The 20,678-nt window shown below is 45.9% G+C and overlaps 1 protein-coding gene across 6 annotated transcripts in view; it reads left to right on the top strand.

The window, feature by feature from the left end:
* The window catches only part of rnf44 (ring finger protein 44), a 181,857-nt gene that overhangs the window by 130,694 nt on the left and 30,485 nt on the right, over positions 1-20,678 (top strand). For all 6 annotated transcript variants that reach the window (XR_005460452.1, XM_038795622.1, XM_038795620.1 and 3 more), the window contains 4 exons: positions 75-242; positions 3,194-3,364; positions 6,056-6,217; positions 8,246-8,352. Coding sequence is in view for 5 of the 6 variants with exons in the window: in XM_038795622.1 (XP_038651550.1) it covers positions 75-242; positions 3,194-3,364; positions 6,056-6,217; positions 8,246-8,352 (608 nt within the window). In the remaining variant the exon portion in view is untranslated. The remainder of the gene's footprint in view (positions 1-74; positions 243-3,193; positions 3,365-6,055; positions 6,218-8,245; positions 8,353-20,678) is intronic.

Below are 20,678 nucleotides of genomic sequence, written 5' to 3'. Positions count from 1 at the left end.
TACTTGAAGTACTGATTTCTTAAAAACTTTATTTGCAATTCTCTTTGAGTAATAATTCTTCTTTTTTACTCTAGATGCATCAAGGAACAGTTCCTGTGTCCTACACTGTAACCACAGTAACGGCACATGGATTCCCACTCCATGCAGGACAACATATCCCAGGGTGCAACACGCAACAGGTCCCAGCATGCTCAGTAATGTTTAGTGGCCAGCACTACCCGGTCTGCTGCGTTCCACCACCTGTGAGTTTCACAACTTAAGTGGCACATTAGGCCACTATTCTCTAGCTGTCAAAAAAAAGTTGTTCAGAATAAAATGATTAGGGTTGAGACCTTCCAAAATGTTTCTTGCCAATTCTAATATTTTATTCAGAGTTTGAACAACTTCTGTGAAGTCAAAGTTTCATAGCCACATTTTAAAATTATAATAAATGTGATTAATGAGTTTGAGGGGAGAACATTCATCTAAATCCTGCATCTGTCTTGCACCTGAGGAGCCCCTTAGAAGCTGAAACTCCAGCTTTAGCTTTCAACTTCCTGTTCTTCATGACATAGTAATTTTTTGATAACGCTTTTAAGAATGCATTGATATTTTCACATGATGTTCAAAAGTTAAGAAAATTTCTACTTGTCATGTGGTCGTTGAAATATGAATAGGATTTGTTTCATGATGTACAACAACTGTTAAATTCTAGAGAAATCTTTAATTACAGAGGTGATCAGAAATATAGACAGCCTTTCAAAGCTGAAATTTAAATTTAACTTTATTCATAATTTCTTAAATTCACCTCAACTTGCTGGAAGATTGTTCAACATATTTTCTCATCTCATAAAGAATAATCAAGAATGCTTGATTTGTGTTTTTAAACCTTGCATGGATTTTATAATGCTGTCAATAAATCAGTTGGTTATTTTGTAGATTTTATATTTTATCCATTAGGGGTGGCACAGTGGTTAGCACTGCTGCCTCACAGCTCCAGGGTCCCAGGTTCAATTCCAGCCTCTGGTAACTGTGTGGAGTTTGCACTTTCTCCATCTGTCTGTGTGGGTTTCCTTCGGGTGCTCCCGTTTCTTCCCAAAGTTCAACCAAGTCCAGGGTAGGTGGATTGGCCATGCCAAAACAAAAAGTTATGGGGATAGAGTGAAGGTGTGGGCTTAAGTAGGGTGCTCTTTCCGGGGCGGCACGTGATATAGTGGTTAGCACTGCTGCCTACGGCGCTGAGGACCGGGTTCGAATCCTGGCCCTGGATCACTGTCTGTGTGGAGTTTGCACTTTCTCCCTGTGTCTGCGTGGGTTTCACCCCCACAACCAAAGATGTGCAGGTTAGGTGGATTAACCACGCTAAATTGCCCCTTAATTGGAAAAAAAAAAATAATTGGGTACTCTAAATTTATTTTTAAAAAGGTAGGGTGCTCTTTCCAAGGGTCGGTGCAGATCCGATGGGCCAAATGGCACTGTAAATTCTATCAATATGATTGACGGTTGAGATACTTGAACCCACTTTACACACGTTAACTTTGTGGTGAACCCTCCACTCAATATTTGCTCTTAAGAATGTGTTTCAGTTTTGAACCAATGCATATGCCCAACCAAGGAGCAGAGGAGCAAAAATATATTCCAACAGCTGTTAATGTTCTCTGCATGTGGATCTCATGACAACTAGGAAGCCAGTTCAGTATGATCTGTACCCTACCTTGCTGCTTCATGGCATGATAATTGAAATATTTCCATTTGTGATTGTCATAGCCCTAGTATTAGAAACCTCTCCCGCAACGTGACATTGAAAGGCATTTACTTCGTTAACCATGCAGCTTTGGTTCGGATCATTTTCAACATAGTGTAAAATTATTTAACTATTGCTTCTTTAGGAGTAGGAGTACCGTAACTAAAGCCTTTGCATGAGAGGGGAGTAATTTTGCTTCACTTATTTCTCCCCTCCACCTCTCCCTTGTTTCTACTTGAGCAGAATAGGCTGTCTTTTGTTTTTTTGCAGTATTTCCTCTGGCTACAATTGTAAAATGTTTGTCACGAGGTTTGTGGAGGAGCTCTTCAATTTTTTTAATGATCTGTCAAATGCTGAACTTACCTGTGGTAGGGCAGGGAGCATGTCTAAAGGCTCATGTTCCCATTTAAGACTCATTTTTGAACACAATCTCACCTTTTGCAGTAGAAATTGATGTTGAGGTTTTAATTTTAATTTTGCTGCAAAACTAACAGAGATTTGACAGTGCCTATTATTTTTCAAGCATAAATGAGCTAATAACTCCTTCCACTCCCTTCCCCCACCAAAACAATCAGGAAGTTGCTGCCCGAGTTACCCTGCTGCAGAAGCTGTGATACAGTGGTATCTCCGAGCAATCTTCTGCATTTTCTGTTATTTTTCAGAGTTTCAGCATCCACAGTATTTAGGCCAAGTAGGCTCCCATTTAGTTCTGCCTGTGTCTGCATATCTGAGGAAAAGTTGTCGTTTGAAAGACTGAAAAGGTTTCCAAAGTGTTGCGTTTAGCCAGTGAGCAAGTGATCTACAGAGACCCAGGAAGGTCCATCCTTAGGTATGTTTGCCGCCATGGACAGGGCAGCGTTATGGGCACTGGCATTTCCTTTAGTTGGGCAAAGTATCTTGGGTTTTCCACTCCAGGCGGTCCGACAGCTTCTGCAAAGATTGTGCCCATCTCACAATCAAGAGGACAAGATTAGACTTGGCTGTGATGCTCCCTGCAGTTGAGTAGCACGATTACTCACTATCAAGTTTCACAGGGAAACAATATTCGCAAGGGTCCTAAGCTGCAGGGTAGCTGACGCTTGTTGGACTCCAAGCCAGTAAAGAGAGCAAGGGGGACAAAATATTTTAAGTACCATGTTTCTCAACGTGAATAACGATGAAAGCATTTTTACTAAACGGCAACATCAATCCATAAAAAAATGACTTCCTTTTTCCTGCTTGTTAATTGTTGCATGTAATCTGTTACATGCCACACGTGTTTCTCAAATGCGAAGGAACTGAGCTGTTCAGTATATATGGTGAACTGCATTGGAAATATCCTGACACTTGGTCTTTAGATAACCATATCCTGTAAATATTCATAATTCCTAGGAAGTTAACAGAATGAGTACATCAGTTACTGTTATCTATCGAATGCCGTTTGATCTTCCAATTTCATCTTGTAAATTTCTCTTTATCTTTGTTTTCCAGCTGATCCATGCGTGTACAATGCAGCATCTGCCAGTCTCTTACCAAGCCTTCCCTCCACTTATCTCAAGTGAACATTTTATACTGCACCCTCCCCATCTGCCACCCCACCAGCATCCCCACCTTCCTCCCTTGGGCCAGTTTGTCCCAATCCAACCACAGCATCCACGATTGGTAAGTAAAATATTGAAAGAGAAAGAAATGGCTGAAAGGTTTACGGTTTTATTATTCCATGCAGCCTCTTGCCTGTAATTTCTGTAATGATCTGAAAGGCAATGAGACTGGTTCACCTAATTTCACCACTCCTTCCCTCCCCTTTGAAATCTGCTATGTTTCTTTTTTTTAAATAAATTTAGAGTACCCAATTATTTTTGCCAATTGAGGGGCAATTTAACGTGGCCAATCCACCCACCCTGCACATCTTTTGTGTTGTGGAAGTGAGACCCACGCAGACATGGGGAGAATGTCCATGTGGAGTTTGCACAGAGACCCAGGGCCGGTATCGAACCCGGATCCTCGGCACCATGAGACAGCAGTGCTAACCACTGCACCATCGTGCCGCCCAGAAATCTGATGGGTTTCAACTGAGTTTACATCAGTTTACTCAATGGTGCAGGAATGCAAAACGGGTGGTAACACATCTGCAGTCAAACATCCACCAGCCAATATTCAGTGCCATTGGAGTCAGTGGAACAGAACTGAATTGGAAGGGCATATTCTGGCAGCAGATACATCATGGCCCCTTTTGCATCCCATCCAAGTCACCGTTGTGCCCTCATGTGTTTTGTATTACAGCAACAAAAAAAACGTTTACCTGCCGATGTTATTTCCAAAAGCCCCAACGGGCCATTTGGTAAAAGATTTATGGAACAGAATCGAGGGATATAGGGAAAGTGTGATGAAGTGAAGTTGAGGTTGAAGATGAGCAATGGCAGGCCAGACTCATAGGGCCGAATGAACCACACCGATGAGCAAGTCCTGGGTCTGATTGATGGTCTGTGTTAATTAGTGGATCTCAGCTGAATTTAGAGCAGGAATGGTCCAATTAACTTCACCCCATGGGCCAGAAAACCAAGCATTGAACAGAATTTCTGCTCCTAATCTGCCTGCTGGAAATTGAGCATGTGATGCTCTACTGGGCCAATCTGCCAGCAATTGCTAGCTGTGCTTACACAAGTGGAATGCATACTTGGGTGAGTTAGCAGGTTTATACTGCACAGAGGGCAGGGGGAGCAAACTGTTACAAAAATACTTTTTCAAAACAATTTGTGTTGCTTCCCAAAAGCCAAAACAATATTTTAGCAATTTTGTGACAATAAAGGTAGGTATTGTCTCTAAGCCATCAAGACAACTTCCAGAACAGTTAAACCAGGAATGGATTTGGCATATTCAGAACACAAAGCACGTCAAATAAATTTAAACCACTCAGTCGATAATAGGAGTTTGTAATTTCTAAAACAATTTTGGTTAGAATGAAACAGTTTCATATTTGCTAGTAAATATGTTTAAGTTGAGCCATGTAGCCAAGCCAGGCACAGCAGGGTGGACAGGGGGAATGGCTTAGATCCAATTACACACATGTACAACTAACTGGTTGCAGCAATGTGAAGAATGCCAAAAGTGGCCTCGGCAGAGAGGGAAATGTCAACCGGGGAGGGGAAGTTTTACGGTTGTTATCACCTGCCGTTCATCAGGTGAAAAGTGTTGATGTTGGAAGTTGATTCCATCGTAACGTCTAAAAGAGGAACATATATACACTTAGAAGAAATTTGCACGGCTGCAGGCGCTTGGCGAAGACTAATAAACGGAAGAATGGGCTGAAAGGTCTCCCCCTGTGCTGCCCAATTGTACAAAATACTTATTAGTCTATTTTGTGAGCAAGGCTATGGATTGGGGATTTCTATGGTGCTCCACTGTAACGTTACTGAACTCTGCCCTGCCTCGGCTCATCTGTTTGAAATGCTCACCCATACCTCTGTTACCTCTAGACTTGACTATTCCAGTGCACCCCTGGTGGTTTCCAGCTTGCACTTTCAGTTAGCTTGCGATCATTTAAAACTCTGATTCTGACTGCAACCTAACTCACAACAAGTCTTGCTACCCATCACCTTAAGCTCACCGATCTAATTTAGTTGCAGATTAAGCAACAACTCTATTTTTAACTTCCCGTCCTTGTCTTCAAACCTCTCTATGGTAGGGTCCCCCTCCCTCCTTAGGATGTCCTCCCTTAACCTTTCCAACTTTACCTCTCTCTCCTCCTTTAAGATGCTCCTGGAAACATAACTTTTTTGACCATGCTCTTGATCTCATTGTGTGGTTCGTTGTCAAACACCTGTTTGATAAACCTTCCCTGAAGCTCCTTGGGGCATTTTATTTTTAAAATCTTTAGGTGCAACATTAGTACCAGTAGTTGTTGTTTGTAAATGACAATGATGTATTATTTTTCTCCATTCTCGACATGCTCACTAAATCCGGTAATGTATAGCTAAGGGAATTACTCACATTTTTGCCATCATTGTCAGCTTGCATGGCAAGGAGCATGTGAGGCAATTCACTTCCTCCACTGCAATATATGCAGCAGACCATACTCCAGGTTGTCTCTTCCCCCAAAATATGTTAGACTGACTCTCAGTTCCTTATCAGGAGAACCAGCCATGCAGGAGGATGTAGTGGAGTCACTAATCTGCTCTCACTGAGCGTGAGTACTCTGCTGCTTAACAACCCAGTATTCTGAGATCAGAACTCTGTATTACACTTGCTGTGTGAGAAGTGTTGTGCTTCTAGTTAATTATTTCAAAAAACTTGGTTTAAATAAGAAATTCTGATTTGAATCTATTCTACCTCTTCTTTTTTTTCTCTTGATAGCCGCTGCAGAGGATAGAGAATGAAGTAGAAATGAGGGGGGACCAGCACCCAGTTGGTGGTTTTACATACCCACCTTCACATCATCCCCCTGCCATGCCGACTTCCGTCCCTCTGCAGTATCTTCCTCATGATCCCTTACACCAGGAGTTGCCCTTTGGAGTGGTAAGTATTCTCTCCATTTGTCTAAGTGTAATGGGGCAGTGTAAATCAAACCACTGAGAGGCTTTTTGATAGCGTGATAAAAGTGATGATGAGTCTGAAGATGCTAATGATCACATTGCCAAGAGAAGAGAAAGTTGTGATCTAGAAATAATTCCCTTTAATTTGTGCATCATCCTGTTACTGCTGTAATTATGAGCACCATCTTGTTCCCTTTCTGAATAAATGGTGGCATAATTTAATTTGATATAGCAAATAATTCCAGAATAATTGATTTCTAAGTAAACAAAGGATGATTTTTTTTAAAGCTGGCGTTGGTACTTTTGTCCGTATGTAGGCATGTTGTGTCACTGGAGCATCTTGTGCATCTCATCTGTACATGTGCAGCCCCCATTCTCCTTAAGTAATGAAACTGATGTTATTGTTCAGGAAATGGTTCAAACCAGACTTAAGAATCCATGATTACATAATTTGCATCTGCTCAATATAACAAAGATGCTATGGAAACCCAAGGTGGCTCAGTAAATGAACAAAAGTGCTGTGATCTCAGGAATATCTTAGAAAAAGCAGCAATAATTCAGCGAAAGTAGACTTGCTATGTAATGAAAAAAATTACAAAAAGGAATGCTGGAAGATAGTGAATTGTACTTGCTCCTTGTGTGTTTCCCTCACAGAATTGATGGAGATTGCCACTAAAAGAATTTTTACAAAATGCCAGGGGTATTTGAGGAGAAATTCCATTAATGCTCTCTGTGTATTTCTGTCCATGAAAATATTTTTTGTTGCAGATGGAAGCTAAAGCTGTTTTTACTTTGAGGGAAATAGATAATTGTGGACGGTTCTTTGTACATGTGTAAATTGGATTGATTAAACTACAGCTGTACATGTAACAACAGAGTGAAGGGTTTATGTTATTTTCCTCAAATGATTGTGGCAAGATTCTAATGTCAGGGTAATTGTAGACGCACATGCGACTTCACTGTTTCTTGTATTTTAGTTACTGCTGCGAAGTTGGGGTGGGAGCGGGGACATCATAGGTAGCGTGTGTATTTGACACAATGAGAAACATGGTGGTGAGCATTTGTTTGGCGCCCTATTTATTCTTTGAGATGTCTAAATCTCAGCTAAAAGTTAGCATAAATATGGACAGATTTAGTCTAAAATTTAATCTCATTTGCACTCACGCCTGCTTCTCTCACACGCAGACTCTCGATCACACATGTATTCTCCATCTTTCTCTCTTTCTTTACTATATACAGACACGGCAGCCCCACATTCATATGTGCAAAGACATGTTCCGTCAAGGCATCCGAAGGTGGCAGGCAATATGGGATGTGTAAACGCAGAAAATGCTAGAAAGTGGAATGCATCCATGGGGAATCAGGTTGCAAGTCCACATCCAATTTATGCTTGCAGGCGTCCATATTTATCCTAATTGATATGAACACGAGACCTGTCCCTGAGGTGGGTCTTGTTGGATGCTGATTCACAACTTGTTCTTGGGACATTTGTTGATAGCAATTGGAGTCAGATTTTAGGGTGAATCTGATCTACTTTTGCAACTGTAATGTGCTGTATAAAGGTGAAATTAAGTAGGGATGTGTTTTAGCACTTCGCATCACCTTGTGCTTGCTAACTTCCATGAAAAATACTCGGCATTTTGTTTACACTGTAGAAAATGAAGAGTTGTGGAAGTGATGTAGCTAACATCTGGGCCATACCAAAAGCCAGATCTGGGCCAGACCAAAAGCCAGATTCCTGGCACACTCTTTCAACCACAGACCTTAAACCCAGCATCTGCAATTATAGGTGTTAATTTTGAGATTAAATATTTTATTGCAAGAGTAGTTAACTATCATCTGACTCACGACTGCTGCATCTTACACAAGGTAGATTGAAATTAATCTTTTCTTGTATTATCTCGTAACAAGGAAGCCAATAATGTTATGCTTATGGTCTGGAATTAATATGTTACAGGAAGCAACTTTCAAATGTTTAATTGAAGTCCTTATTTTTCCTTTATTTGGACAGCCATACCCACATGTTATGCCACGGAGAATGACTGGACAACGATATCGCTTACAACAGCCTTTGCCACCACCTCCACCCTATTACCCCAGCTTCCTGCCATATTTCCTGTAAGTGATGCATTTTGTACTGCAGAGGCAAATGGGCTCTAACTTCTGTGCATTTTGTTACTAAATGAGCAGTGAAGTGAAACATTGTCAGGAAGAGTGGGTTGCATCCAGCAGGTCACCTTTTGGTCTTCAATTTCTTTGCTACGTTTCGTTCTTTTTTTAATTTTAGAGTACCCAATTCTTTTTTTCCAATTAAGGGACAATTTAACGTGGCCAATTCACCTACTCTGCACAACTTTTTAGTTTGTGGGTGTGAGACCCACGCAGTAACAGAGCTTTGCTACGTTTCTTAATTACAGCAACATCTCCAAATGTAGATACGTACCTAACCTAAGTAATGAAAAAGTGGTTGCTCAGATGGCATTTATGTTAATTTTAATGTAATCTAGTCTGCTGTGGCTGAACAGTGTTTAAGAAAGTCCAGAGTGATTCTCCTACCTCGAGGGGTCTAGCAGGGCCGGAGTAGTCCTCGCAGCTCCGGCTGCCGATATGGGGTCCTGCACTTCCGGTCGGGGTCCACGCATGCGCACGGCGGCGGCGGCCTACATCGGCTGCCCCGCAAGACATGGCGGACCCACATCAAAAAGATAGCCAATCACAATTCCGGCTCAGAGAATTCCGCCACCTATCTTTACCTCAATTCCTGCTTTCCTGCCTCCTCACATAATCCTTGGTACCCGAAAATCAGTCGTTCTCTGCCTTGAATAGACACATTAGCTAAGCATCCACAGCCCTCCAGTCAAGAAAATCCCTAAGTTTCAAAACACCCCCGAGGGAAGAAATTTCTGCTCATCTCTGTCATAAATGACTGGCCTTCCTATCCTGGCACTCTGACCCCTAGTTCCAGATTACCCCAGCCATGGGATGCAGCCTCTCCAAGTCCACACTGTCAAATTTCAAAATTGCTTATGTTTCAACATGATAATCTCTACTGCTAAAACTCCCTCATTGGACAGCGCTCTCATCCGAGGAGTCCGTCTGGTGAACCTTTGCACCCATTCTAAGGCAGTCGGAAAACAGTTAACGGCATGATGGTGATTTGATACGAAGAGCGAGAGATGACTCTGTAGCTGCCTGTTTCTAAACTGTAAAAAAGCTGTAGGATGAGTTGGCCATAGCAATGTGCCTCCAGCTGATCTTATTCAGAGCCTATTGAATTAAAAAAAAAAAAAAATTTAATGTACCCAATTCATTTTTTTTTTCCAATCAAGGGGCAATTTAGTGTGACCAATCCACCTAACCACATCTTTGGGTTGTGGGGGTGAAACCTATGCAGACACTGGGATAATGTGCAAACGCCACACAGACAGTGACCCTGGGCCAGGATCAAACCCGGGCCCTCAGTGCCGTAGGCAGCAGTGCTAACCACTGAGCCACCGAGCTGCCCTTAGCCAAGGTCCTAGATCACCCGATCTTAAAATGAAAGGTTGCTGCAACACTTAGCCCCAGGGTCATATACAACACGATTGCTGACAGAAAAAAGTAACAACAATTATAGCTGTAAGAAAGGCCATTAACCTTCTCTATAAAGTTAATTAGTTAACATGTTGAGACATCAGGTAGATTTTCAATTTGCTGCCCAGCGATGGAAATGAACATCGGGTGATTTCTAGAATGCTCCACTGATCTGCAACATCAGGTTTAGACCTGGAAATAAGTTGGAATACTGACCACAGAGGTCCGATTCAATAAACTTGTTTCGATTGAGTCCGGTTTGTCCACCTCACAGCAGTTACAAATTGTCAGTCCTCTGCAAGTACGAACATTGAACAAAGTTAAAATTGTGCCCGTGATGATGCTGCAGTAACCAGAAGTGGGTGAGCCACTTCTAATTTTCCAACTTGGAACTGAGTTCCAGCTGAGTCAGTAAAAATAATCTTTTATTATTCACTCTGTTGAAAGATATTTGTGTAAACAGCCTTAATTTGTAGGCTTGGTTTTACTAAATGTTTGATTTTGACATATTTATCCTGTTTTTTTTTGTTCACTCCATCTCCTTCATTTCTTCCTCTTGTTGATCCTTTCTAGAGTCTGGCCTATTGGGCCGGGCAATTCTCCAGTATCCTATCTGGGCGGCCATTGCTCAGCTCGTGTTGGGAAGCTATTCTGCTATAGGAGACATCACATCCCAGCATAATTCATACATGTGCACTTTCGAGCAGTGATTGCTGATACTGTAGTAATTAGAAGCATTTTCCTATCAACTCCCCTGTAGAACCCAATGGGATTGTTACACTCTAATTGCTTCCCTCGCTGAATCAGCGACTGAGTCTTGACCCTCAGACCTTTTAATGTGTACAGTGGAGCGCTAAACTAGGTGGTGCTTTTTACCCACAAAGCCATCAGAATGGTGTTTTTAGTTGTGAACTTGGGTCAGTCAATAATTAGTGATATCTTTACACATTTGGCATTCCACTCTGCTGCATGCTTCTTCAAAATATCTCTGGTGCAGTTTTGTTTTGCTTTTCCACTTGTTTCGCTTGTGTTTTGATCCTACAGGTGTAAAACCTTGCTCTTGTGCTTGATCTCTGTCTTTCCCCCCGTATGTAATTACTTATTAATCACGTTTCTCCTCTTTCCACTACCCCCTTCATCCTCAGTCATTGAATAATTTATTTTCTATCTTCATAAAGATGTAAAGTGTTGTTGGTAGCAGTTCAGGGAAAGTTTACTAGACTAATACCAGGTATGGGCAGGTTGTCTTATGAGGAAAGGTTGGGGAGGTTTGGTTTGTATCCACTAAAGTTTAGAAGTGTAGGAGGTGGCTTGATCAGAACCTTTAAGGGTATTGACAGAGTGGATGTGGAGAAAATGTTTCCTCTTATCGGAGAATCTACAACTAGTGGTCGCTGTCTTAAATGTATGAGTCTTACTTTTTAAACCTAGATGAGGAGAAATTTCTCGTCTGAGGGCTAGGAGTCTCTGGAACTCTTCTCCAAAGGGCAGTGGAGGCAAAGTCTTCAAGTTTTGTTATGTTCTTAATAAATATTTTTATCAAATTTTGCATCTGTACACTATACAGGAGATGATCGAAATGGTTATTTACAATTTACATGCTTTACCTTTTTTTGGCACTCCCTCCCCCACCCGCCACCCCTTTTCTGCTATTCAAACTCCGTTTTAGGCCCTTTCTTTCGCTCGTTCATCTTGCTTTTGTTCTTATGGCTTTGTGGACCTCCCTCTTCGATCTTTCCCTGGGTACCCTCCTGATGTTGTATGGTATCTTCTTCAGATGGAGAAATTCCAACAGGTCTGCCAGCCAGTCTGCAGCTGTGGGTGATGCTGCCGACCGGCCAAGCAGGATTCTCCGGCGGACAATTAAGGAAGTGGCATTGGCTCTCTTCCCCATATGAAGTTCCAGCTGGTCCAATACCCCGAAGACTGCCACTTTCAGGCAAGGCTCTACCCTCACCCCCGTAACCTTGGACATCGCCTCGAAAAAGGTTGTCCAGAACCTGACCAGTCCGGGGCAGGCCCAGAACGTGTGGGCGTGGTTGGCTGGGCCTCCCTGGCACCGTTCACACTTGTCCTCCACCTCCGGGAAGAACCTGCTCATTCGGGTTCTGGTCAGGTGTGCTGTGCACACCACTTTAAATTGCATGAGGCCTTGCACAGGAGGAAGTGGAGTTGGCTCTACTTATTGCTTCGCACCAGAGTTTACTACTATCCCTAATTCACTTTCCCATTTCTGTCTTGCTCCATCTAGTGGTGCTCTTGCCCTTTCTAAAAGTCGTTGCTAGACTTCCGGTGGCGGCTATGAGGGAGTAGGTCGCACATTTGGTGGCTCCCGTTTCACTTTTGGACCTTTTCCCCTGACTTTTTTGCGCTTTTGAGCAATAGTAAACTGGAAAGCAATAGTACTCAGGCACAGGACCCATACAGAATTGTATGGACTTAAGAAGAAGGAGGGCTGTAAACAGCAGAAGAAGTGGTCGAGTAAGGGCACAGTGGAGGGTGTGAGAGAGACCAGCATGGCTGGTGTTCAGAGCAAGGAGCCGACAGCCCAGCCCACAATGGAGCAGCTGCTGCAGGCTATGCAGGAGGGTTTTTTGGCTTTGAAGCATGACAACCTGGAGCCGCTTCAGAAGTCGATTGATCGGATGGGAAAAAGGCTGGATGATCAGGCTGAGAAGCTCCAGCAGTTGGAGAAGTCAGTGGAGGAGCAGGCTGACTTTCAAACGGTGGCGAATGTGGAGATTCGGAGGCTGAGGGACCAGCAAAAAGTGCTTCTGGAAAGGCTGGAGGACCTGGACAACAGATCACGTCGGCAGAACGTGAGAACCGTGGGCCTCCCGGAGGGGGCAGAGGGGCTAGACGTTGCTGCATATGTGGAGGATATGTTTCAGAAGTTGCTGGGGAACGAGGTGTTCCCGCGCCCGCTGGTGGTGAACGGGGCACAGAGTGCAGCTGAGGCAGCCACGACAAGGGGGTCCCCCACGAGCGATGGTGGTACGCTTTCACAGGTACCTGGACAAGGAACGGGTGCTGCAATGGGCAAAGAGCACACAAAGCTGTATTTGGGACAATACCATCCTGCGTGTGTACCAAGATTTGAGCACGGAGGTGGCCAGGAGGAGGGGAGGCTACAGGCAGGTGAAGCAGATACTGTATAAAAACAAGGTGAAATTCGGGCTGCTTTTTCTGGCGCGACTGTGGGTTACATACAAGGGCCAGCACCACTATTTTGAGGAACCCGAAGAGGCGATGGACTCCGTTAAAAAGCAAGGGCTGGCCCTGAGCTGAGGATGTTTGGACTCATGTCAGAGCTTTTAAGTATATGTGGTGTCTCTCTCGTTTCGGGATGTATCTTTTTTTTTGTTTGTTGTTTTTTTTGCGTGTTTTTTGTGTGGTTTACCTGAATGTTTCCTGTTTGGGCTCTTTGCTTAGTTGGAGTTTGGCTGGGGGCGAATTAATAAAGAAAACAGTTAAAAGGGTTGGGTTAAAATGGATGCTTCAGGGGAACTTTGTGCAATCTTTGTCTGTGTCTGTATGGGAAGGACTGAAGAGTGCCTATTATTACGTATCTCCTTTTTTCTTGTTTAACTTGAATTGTGCTATTGTGGGGGTTGTTTATGACTTGTATAGAGTGTTTGCTTAAGTAGGGCTGATCTGGGGAAGTGGTGTGGAGGGGTCGAGGGAGGGGTGACTGGGAACAATGGGTGGGAGACGGGCTGGGAGCCCCAGGCTAGCTGAGTGCAGCTAATTAACGGGAGCCAAGGTGGGGGGTGTCCATATAGTTAGATTAGAGCAAGGGTTAGGTGATAGGATGATGTTGCTGCGGGGGGAGGGGGAGTTCTGCTGACCGGGATGGAAACTGGGCATGGTAGCAGTGAGGAGGTCATGGGTGGAGCCGGCCAGGAGGTGGGCCAGAGGAAGCGTGACACATGGCTGGGGGGCTGGCCAAGGAAAGGGGATGGCTGATCGGCAATGGGGGGGGCGAAGTGCCCCCAAACCAGGCTGACCACCTAGAATGTTAGAGGATTAAATGGGCCAATGAAGAGGGCGCGTGCGTTTGCGCATCTGCGGGTTCTGAAGGTGGACATAATCTTGTTGCAGGAGACGCACCTGATAGTGGCAGACCAGGTTAGGTTAAGGAAGGGCTGGGTCAGTCAATTCGGGGCTTGATTCGAAGATGAGGGGTGTTGCGATCCTGATTAATAAAAGGGTACAGTTTGAGGCGCAGGGCACAGTCGTGGATGGGGGTGGCAGGTTCATTATGGTGAGGGGTAAGCTCGAAGGGGTGAGAGTCATCCTGGGCAGTTTGTATGCCCCTAATTGGGACAATGTGGATTTTATTAGGAGGATGCTAGGGAAGATCCCCGACTTGGACTCGTGGAAGTTGATCATGGGCGGGGACTTTAATACAGTCCTGGACCCGAGCCTGGACCGGTCATGCTCAAGAACAGGCAGGTTGCCAGCGATGGCAAAGGAACTGAGCGGGTTCATCGAGCAAATGAGGGTAGCATATCCGTGGAGATTCAGCCGGTCGACGGCGGGGGTGTTCTTGTACTACTCCCACGCCCACAAGGTGTATTCCTGAATTGATTACTTTGTTGTGAGTAGGGACCTGCTGGCCGGAATGGTGGGGGCAGAATATTCGGCAATTGCCATATCGGACCATGCTCCGCACTGGGTAGACCTGCAGTTTTGTAAGGATAGCTTTCAGCACCCACCATGGAGGCTGGAAGTTGGACGACTCGCGGACGAGGCGGTGTGTGAGAGATGCTGAGGAAATGCATGCAGAATTACCTGCAGGTGAACAATACTGGAGAAGTCTCGGCAGCGGTGCTCTGGGAGGCGCTGAAGGCAGTGTGAGAGGGGAGCTGATTTCAATCCGGGGGTACAGGGACAGGACGGATAGGGTAGAGACAGACCGACTGATTAAGGAAATTCTACGGATGGGCAGGAGTTACGCGGAATCCCCGAGGCCAGAGTTACTCAGGAAACGACAGAGGCTGCAGGCCGAATTTGGGGTGCTGACTACAGGCAAGGCTGTAGAGCAACTTAGAAAGGCAAAAGTGGCGATTTATGAGCATGGGGAGAAGGCCAGTAGAATGCTTGCGCAGCAACTGAGAAAGAGGGAAGCGGCTAGGGAAATAGGGAGGGTAGTGGATGGGGAAGATAATCTAGTGGATGATCCAGCAGGGCTGAACAAGGTCTTTAGGGACTTTTATAGGAAGCTGTACACTTCGGAACCGACCGGGGGGGGGGGATGAGGTGATTCCTGGATAGACTGACCTTCCCAAGAGTGGGGAGGGGGTTGGTGGACGGACTGGGGACCCTGGTCAGGATCGAAGAGGTATTGGGGGGCCTGAAGGTCATGCAGCCGGGTAAAGCCTCGGGGCCGGATGGGTATCCGGTGGAGTTTTACAAAACATTTGCCGGGATAGTGGGGCCGGTGCTGGTCAGTGTCTTTAACGAGGCAAGAGACAGAAGGAGTTTACCCCCAACGATGTCGCAGGCCACCATCTCACTCATTCTGAAACGAGATAAGGGCCCTGAGGCTTGTGGGTCATAAAGGCCGATCTCTTTGATCAACGTAGATGCCAAGTTACTGGCCAAGATTTTGGCGACCAGAATTGAGGGCTGTGTACCGGATGTAATTGTTGAGGACCAAACCGGGTTTGTAAAGGGGAAGCAGCTGGTGGCTAACATAAGGCTGCTCAACATGATTATGATGCCCCTGAGAGTGGGGAGGTAGAGATAGTGGTAGCCATGGATGCTGAAAAGGCTTTTGACCGGCTCGAGTGGGATTATCTGTGGGAGGTACTAGGATGGTTTGGGTTCGGGGCGGGGTTCATCGACTGGGTTAGGCTATTGTATCAGGCCCCGGAGGAGAGTGTAAGGACGAGCAGGACGACATCGGACTACTTTAGACTGCACCGTGGGACAAGACAGGTCTGCCCTTTCTCCCCACTGCTGTTTGCACTGGCCATAGAGCCGCTGACAATTGCACTGAGAGCTTCTAGGGGCTGGAAAGGGCTGGTCCGGGGAGGAGTGGAACATAGAGTCTTGTTATACGCGGATGATCTGCTGTTATATGTATCGGACCCAATGGTGGGGATGGACGATATTATGGCAACCCTGAGGGAATTTGGCCAGTTCTCCGGATACAAACTGAACATGGCTAAGAGCGAGTTGTTTGTAATTCAGGCGAGGGGGAAGAAGAGTACGCTGAAGGGGTTGTCGTTTAGGCTAGTGGGGGAGAGTTTCCGATATTTTGGGATTCAGGTGGCACGAGACTGGGGCAGGTTGCATAAGCTCAACCTATCCCGACTGGTGGAACGAGTGAGGGAGGAGGTCCGGAGGTGGGATGCGCTCCCGCTGTCATTGGCGGGGAGTGTGCAGACTGTTAAGATGATGATTCTCCCGTGGTTCTTGTTTGTTTTTCAGTGTCTCCCCATCTTTATCCTGCGGTCCTTTAAGAGGCTGAATAAAATTATTCTGGGATTTGTATGGGCAGGGAAGTACCCGCGGGTGAAGAGTGTGATGCTTGAAGGGAATAGAAGAGAAGGGGGGCTGGCGTTTCCAAACTTCAGCAACTATCACTGGGCGGCCAACATAGCGATGATAAAGAAATGGTTGGTGGGTGCGGGGTCGGTTTGGGAGCGGATGGAGGCTGTTTCATTCAGGGGCACTAGCTTGGCAGCCTTGGTCACGGCGCCTCTGCCACTATCACCGGCACGGTACTCCAGCCCGATAGTGGTGGCGGCTCTTCGGATCTGGGGCCAGTGGAGCAGGCATATAGGGAAGGTAAGAGCATCGGTGTGGACCCCAATCTGCGGCAGCCACCGATTTGCCATGGGGAACATGGACGGGGGTAGCGACTGCGGAGGAGGGCGGGGATTGTGAGGATGGGGGGGCTGTTTAGCTCACTGGGCTAAATCGCTGGCTTTGAAAGCAGAACAAGGCAAGCAAGCAGCACGGTTCGATTCCCATAACAGCCTCCCTGAACAGGCGCCGGAATGTGGTGACTAGGGGCTTTTCACAGTAACTTCATTCGAAGCCTACTCGTGACAATAAGCGATTTTCATTTCATTTCAAGGGAGCATTCCGAGCATGAGGGCGCTGGAGGAGAAGTTTGGGCTGGTGAGAGGGAATTACTTTAGATACTTGCAGGTGAGCGATTTTGTAAGCAGACTGGTGCCGTCCTTCCCACGTCTCCCGCCGAAGGGGAGGCAAGACAGGGTAGTTTCTAGGGGAGAGGTGGGAGAGGGTAGAGTTTCAGACGTCTACAAGGAGTCAATGAGAGCTGAGGGTATGCAGACCGAGGACCTGAAGCTTAAGTGGAAAGAGGAGCTCGGGAGGGAGATGGAGGACGTTATCTGGGCAGAAGCCCTGAGCAGAGTAAACACGACCGCAACATGTGCCAGGCTCAGCCTGATCCAGTTTAAGGTCGTGCACCGGGCCCACATGACTGTGGCCAGGATGAGCAGATTCTTCGGGCTGGAGGACAAGTGTGCTAGATGCGCCGGAGGGCCAGCTAACCATGTACATATGTTCTGGTCGTGCCCTAAACTCAGGGGATATTGGCAGGGATTCGCAGATGCCATGTCCCGGGTATTGAAAACTGGGGTGGTAATGAGCCCGGAGGTGGAGTTTCGGAGGACCTGGGAGTCCAGGAAGAGAGAGAGGCCGACGTTCTGGCCTTTGCTTCCCTGGTAGCCCAGCGACGAATACTGTTAGCATGGAGGGTCTCAAGGCCCCCGAGGGCTGAGGTATGGCTATTGGACATGGTGAGCTTTCTTGGCCGAGAGAAAGTCAAGTTCGCCTTGAGAGGTTCGCCACTAGGGTTTGCCCGAAGGTGGCAGCCATTTATTGACTTCTTTGCAGAGGACTAAGCGTTAGCAGGGGGAGGGGGGGTTGGCTAGGGTAGAGTAGAGGAGGGGGATATTGAGGCAGGTCCGTGCGTGAACAGAGCCATGGTTTGCACTGTGTTTAATTTGTAATTTGTGTCTTGACTTTTTGTTTTTGTACTGTACAATGTCACTTTTTCTATATACCTAAAATACCTCAATAAAATTGTTTGTTTAAAAAAAAAAGTCGTCGGTATATGTCTCCATAGTTCCCTTTCTCCATACTGTCCTCCATGCATAGCTCCTCCAACATTGAGTCTCTTGGGGCCCTAGGGTTCCTTGCAGAGGAAGTTTTTTGACTTGTAAACGTCAGAGTTCCTACCTGTTCGGTAGTTCTAGTCACTCCGTCAACTCTTCTGAGGTCGCAAGTCTGTCCCCCATGTAAAAGTACCTGATTGCTAGCATTTCTAAATATATATTTTTTAAAGCAGTGCTAACCACTGTGCCACCATGCCGTCTCTTGGAGGAGGACTATGTCGGCATTCCAACTTCTCAAATGGCAAAGACTCTGAATCTTTTCACTGGGCCATTAAGTGCCTTGATGTTCCAGGTAATAATCCTGGTGGGGGCTTTTGTTTCCTTCCCTTAACCCAGCCCCCCCCCCCCCCCCCCCCCCCCCCCCCCCCCCCAATCTTCCTGCTAGATCAACCATACTTACCTGGTGGGTACATCCCTGGACTCTGCGGTTTCCGTTTGTTAGGGGGCCACCCTAAATGGCTGCGTTCACCGTTCTCACCATGAGGACGCGCCCCTGTGCTCTGCGGCTTCCTTTGTCAAGGGAGCACCCAACATGGCCGCCACCTGTGTGTACGCTACGTACGCTACGTGGGTACGCCATGTGGGTGCTCCCCTGCACTCCTGTGTTTCCATTTGTTCATCGGCCCTCCAAAGTGGCTGCTCGCGGCACCATCTTGTTCCCTCAATCTGCCTGCTGAAGCCAATCTGAAACATGTCCCTCTCTTATACTTGTATTCCCCTTGTGGCCCCCTGTCTCCCACTGTCCTCCTTTCAACACTGACTCCCAACCCCCCCACTCACTATCTCCCCATCTCCCCCCTTCAATTCACCATCCCTGCCCCTGTGGTTTCTCCCTCCCGCCAGATACTCCCCCTCTGCCAGGAGGTGCGCCACGGCCTCCCTTGCTTTCGTGCTTCCTAGTGCTAGCTTTCCCTGCTAGTGTGGTGGCCTCCCAGCCAGGGGTGAACTTGCCCCTTGCCTGTGCCCGCTGGACAACTGTTATCTCTTTCTCCTCTTCACCCTCTCCTGCGCTCCGCTGCCCTCGCCCTTCCCTGTGATCTGGTGTTTTTGCTCAAAGCCAGGCAATACTGTCCCACACAAACATTGTACAAATCCATCACAGTTGTTTTTTCTTTTCCTACTTTGCTTCATCCTCAATGTTGCCTTGTCTGCCCCTTGTTCAAGCCCTTTGTCCGCACGAACTTGTCTGCCTCTGCTGGGGTGTTAAAATAATGTTCCTCGTTTTGGAATGTAACCCAGAGCCTGGCTGGGAATAGCACTCCCAAGTTTCACTCCACTTTTGTACAAGGCCGATTCCGCCTGATTAAACTCAGCCCTGCACTTTGCCAGGTCAGCCCAATGTCCTGGCAGGAATGTGGGGTTGAAGTTCCAATCAGATCAGCCATGATCTTATTGAATGGTGGAGCAGGTTTGAGGGGTGAGTGGCTTCCTCCAGTTCTTAAGTCGCATGTCCCTTGGTACATCTCTTGTATTATCCTTTGCTCCTTTCCATCCAGCCCTTTCTAAATTTTGATTTTGCTCTCCAAAAGTCATTTTTTCTGCCGAAGCTGGCTTCGAGGAGAGTGATGTTCAGGATCTGAAGCTGAATTGCTTTACAGTTGAGCTCTTCTTTCACGAACTCTCCCAATATGTGAAAGTGGAACTTTACTTCTTCTGTTATCCATCATTGTTTGATAGTTCCAGAATCCCTAATCGGTATGCTTTCAAAATAATCCAGTGAGTGGTGATTTTAAATCCAAAATTATAAGAAATCGTTGCTGGGAGCTACTTTCAGCTCTGCAAAATCATGGGATTTGTGCATTTAATTGTTCATTTTAATTTGTTTTTGTCAGTTCTGTTAACCGTGCTACCTATTTTCTAGGTACTTGGTTCTTGGAATATTTTATTGTTTCAAAACTAAAACGAATGGGGCAAAGGCCTGGTTCCTTTTTAATTAATGCAAGGCAGAATGTGTCACAGACACAAACAAACCTTGGCTTCGTTTTAGATCGGCCCAGGAAATTGGCACAGCTTTGTTTGGACTTTCTTCAGCTTACTTAGATACAAGAAACTTGATGCACGTGAATTGCTGACTACCAGCAGCATTGGTGAAAATTAATGGACTTTTTTTTTGGAGTGGCAGAACGTGCCCAGGGTGTGTCCCTAGGATCCGTGAGGTTTTTTTTTCTTGTTTTTCCATTTTTTATGTAAATAGTTCAGGCACAAAACAAATAATATTGAAATTTACAGAGATACCAAATTAGGGGGGGCATAACAAACTGGGGGAGATGCAGAAAAACAAAGACCGTGTGATCGGATATTTAGTAAAGTAAAGTTGTTCAATTACAGTTCAGGGAGAGGTGGTGGCATTGTGGTCACGTCACTGGCCTATTAATCTGGTAATGTTCTGGGGACATGGGTTCAGATCCTACCATGGCAACTTGAATTTGAATGTAATAATCTGGAATTGAAAAGCTGGTTTCAGTAAAAATCTTTATTATCATAAGTAGGCTTACATAACACTGCAATGAAGTTACTGTGAAAATCCCCTAGTTGCCACACTCCGGTGCCTGTTGAAATGAAATGAAAATCACTTATTGTCACGAGTAGGCTTCAATGAAGTTACTGTGAAAAGACCCTAGTCGCCACATTCCGGCGCCTGTTCGGGGAGGTTGGTACGGGAATTGAACCGTGCTGCTGGCCTGCCTTGGTCTGCTTTAAAAGCCAGAGATT

The sequence above is a fragment of the Scyliorhinus canicula genome, chromosome 4, assembly GCF_902713615.1.
Source record: "Scyliorhinus canicula chromosome 4, sScyCan1.1, whole genome shotgun sequence".
NCBI lineage: Eukaryota > Metazoa > Chordata > Chondrichthyes > Carcharhiniformes > Scyliorhinidae > Scyliorhinus > Scyliorhinus canicula.
The sequence above is the reverse complement of the archived record's forward strand: the minus strand, read 5'-3'. Positions and strand labels throughout refer to the sequence as shown.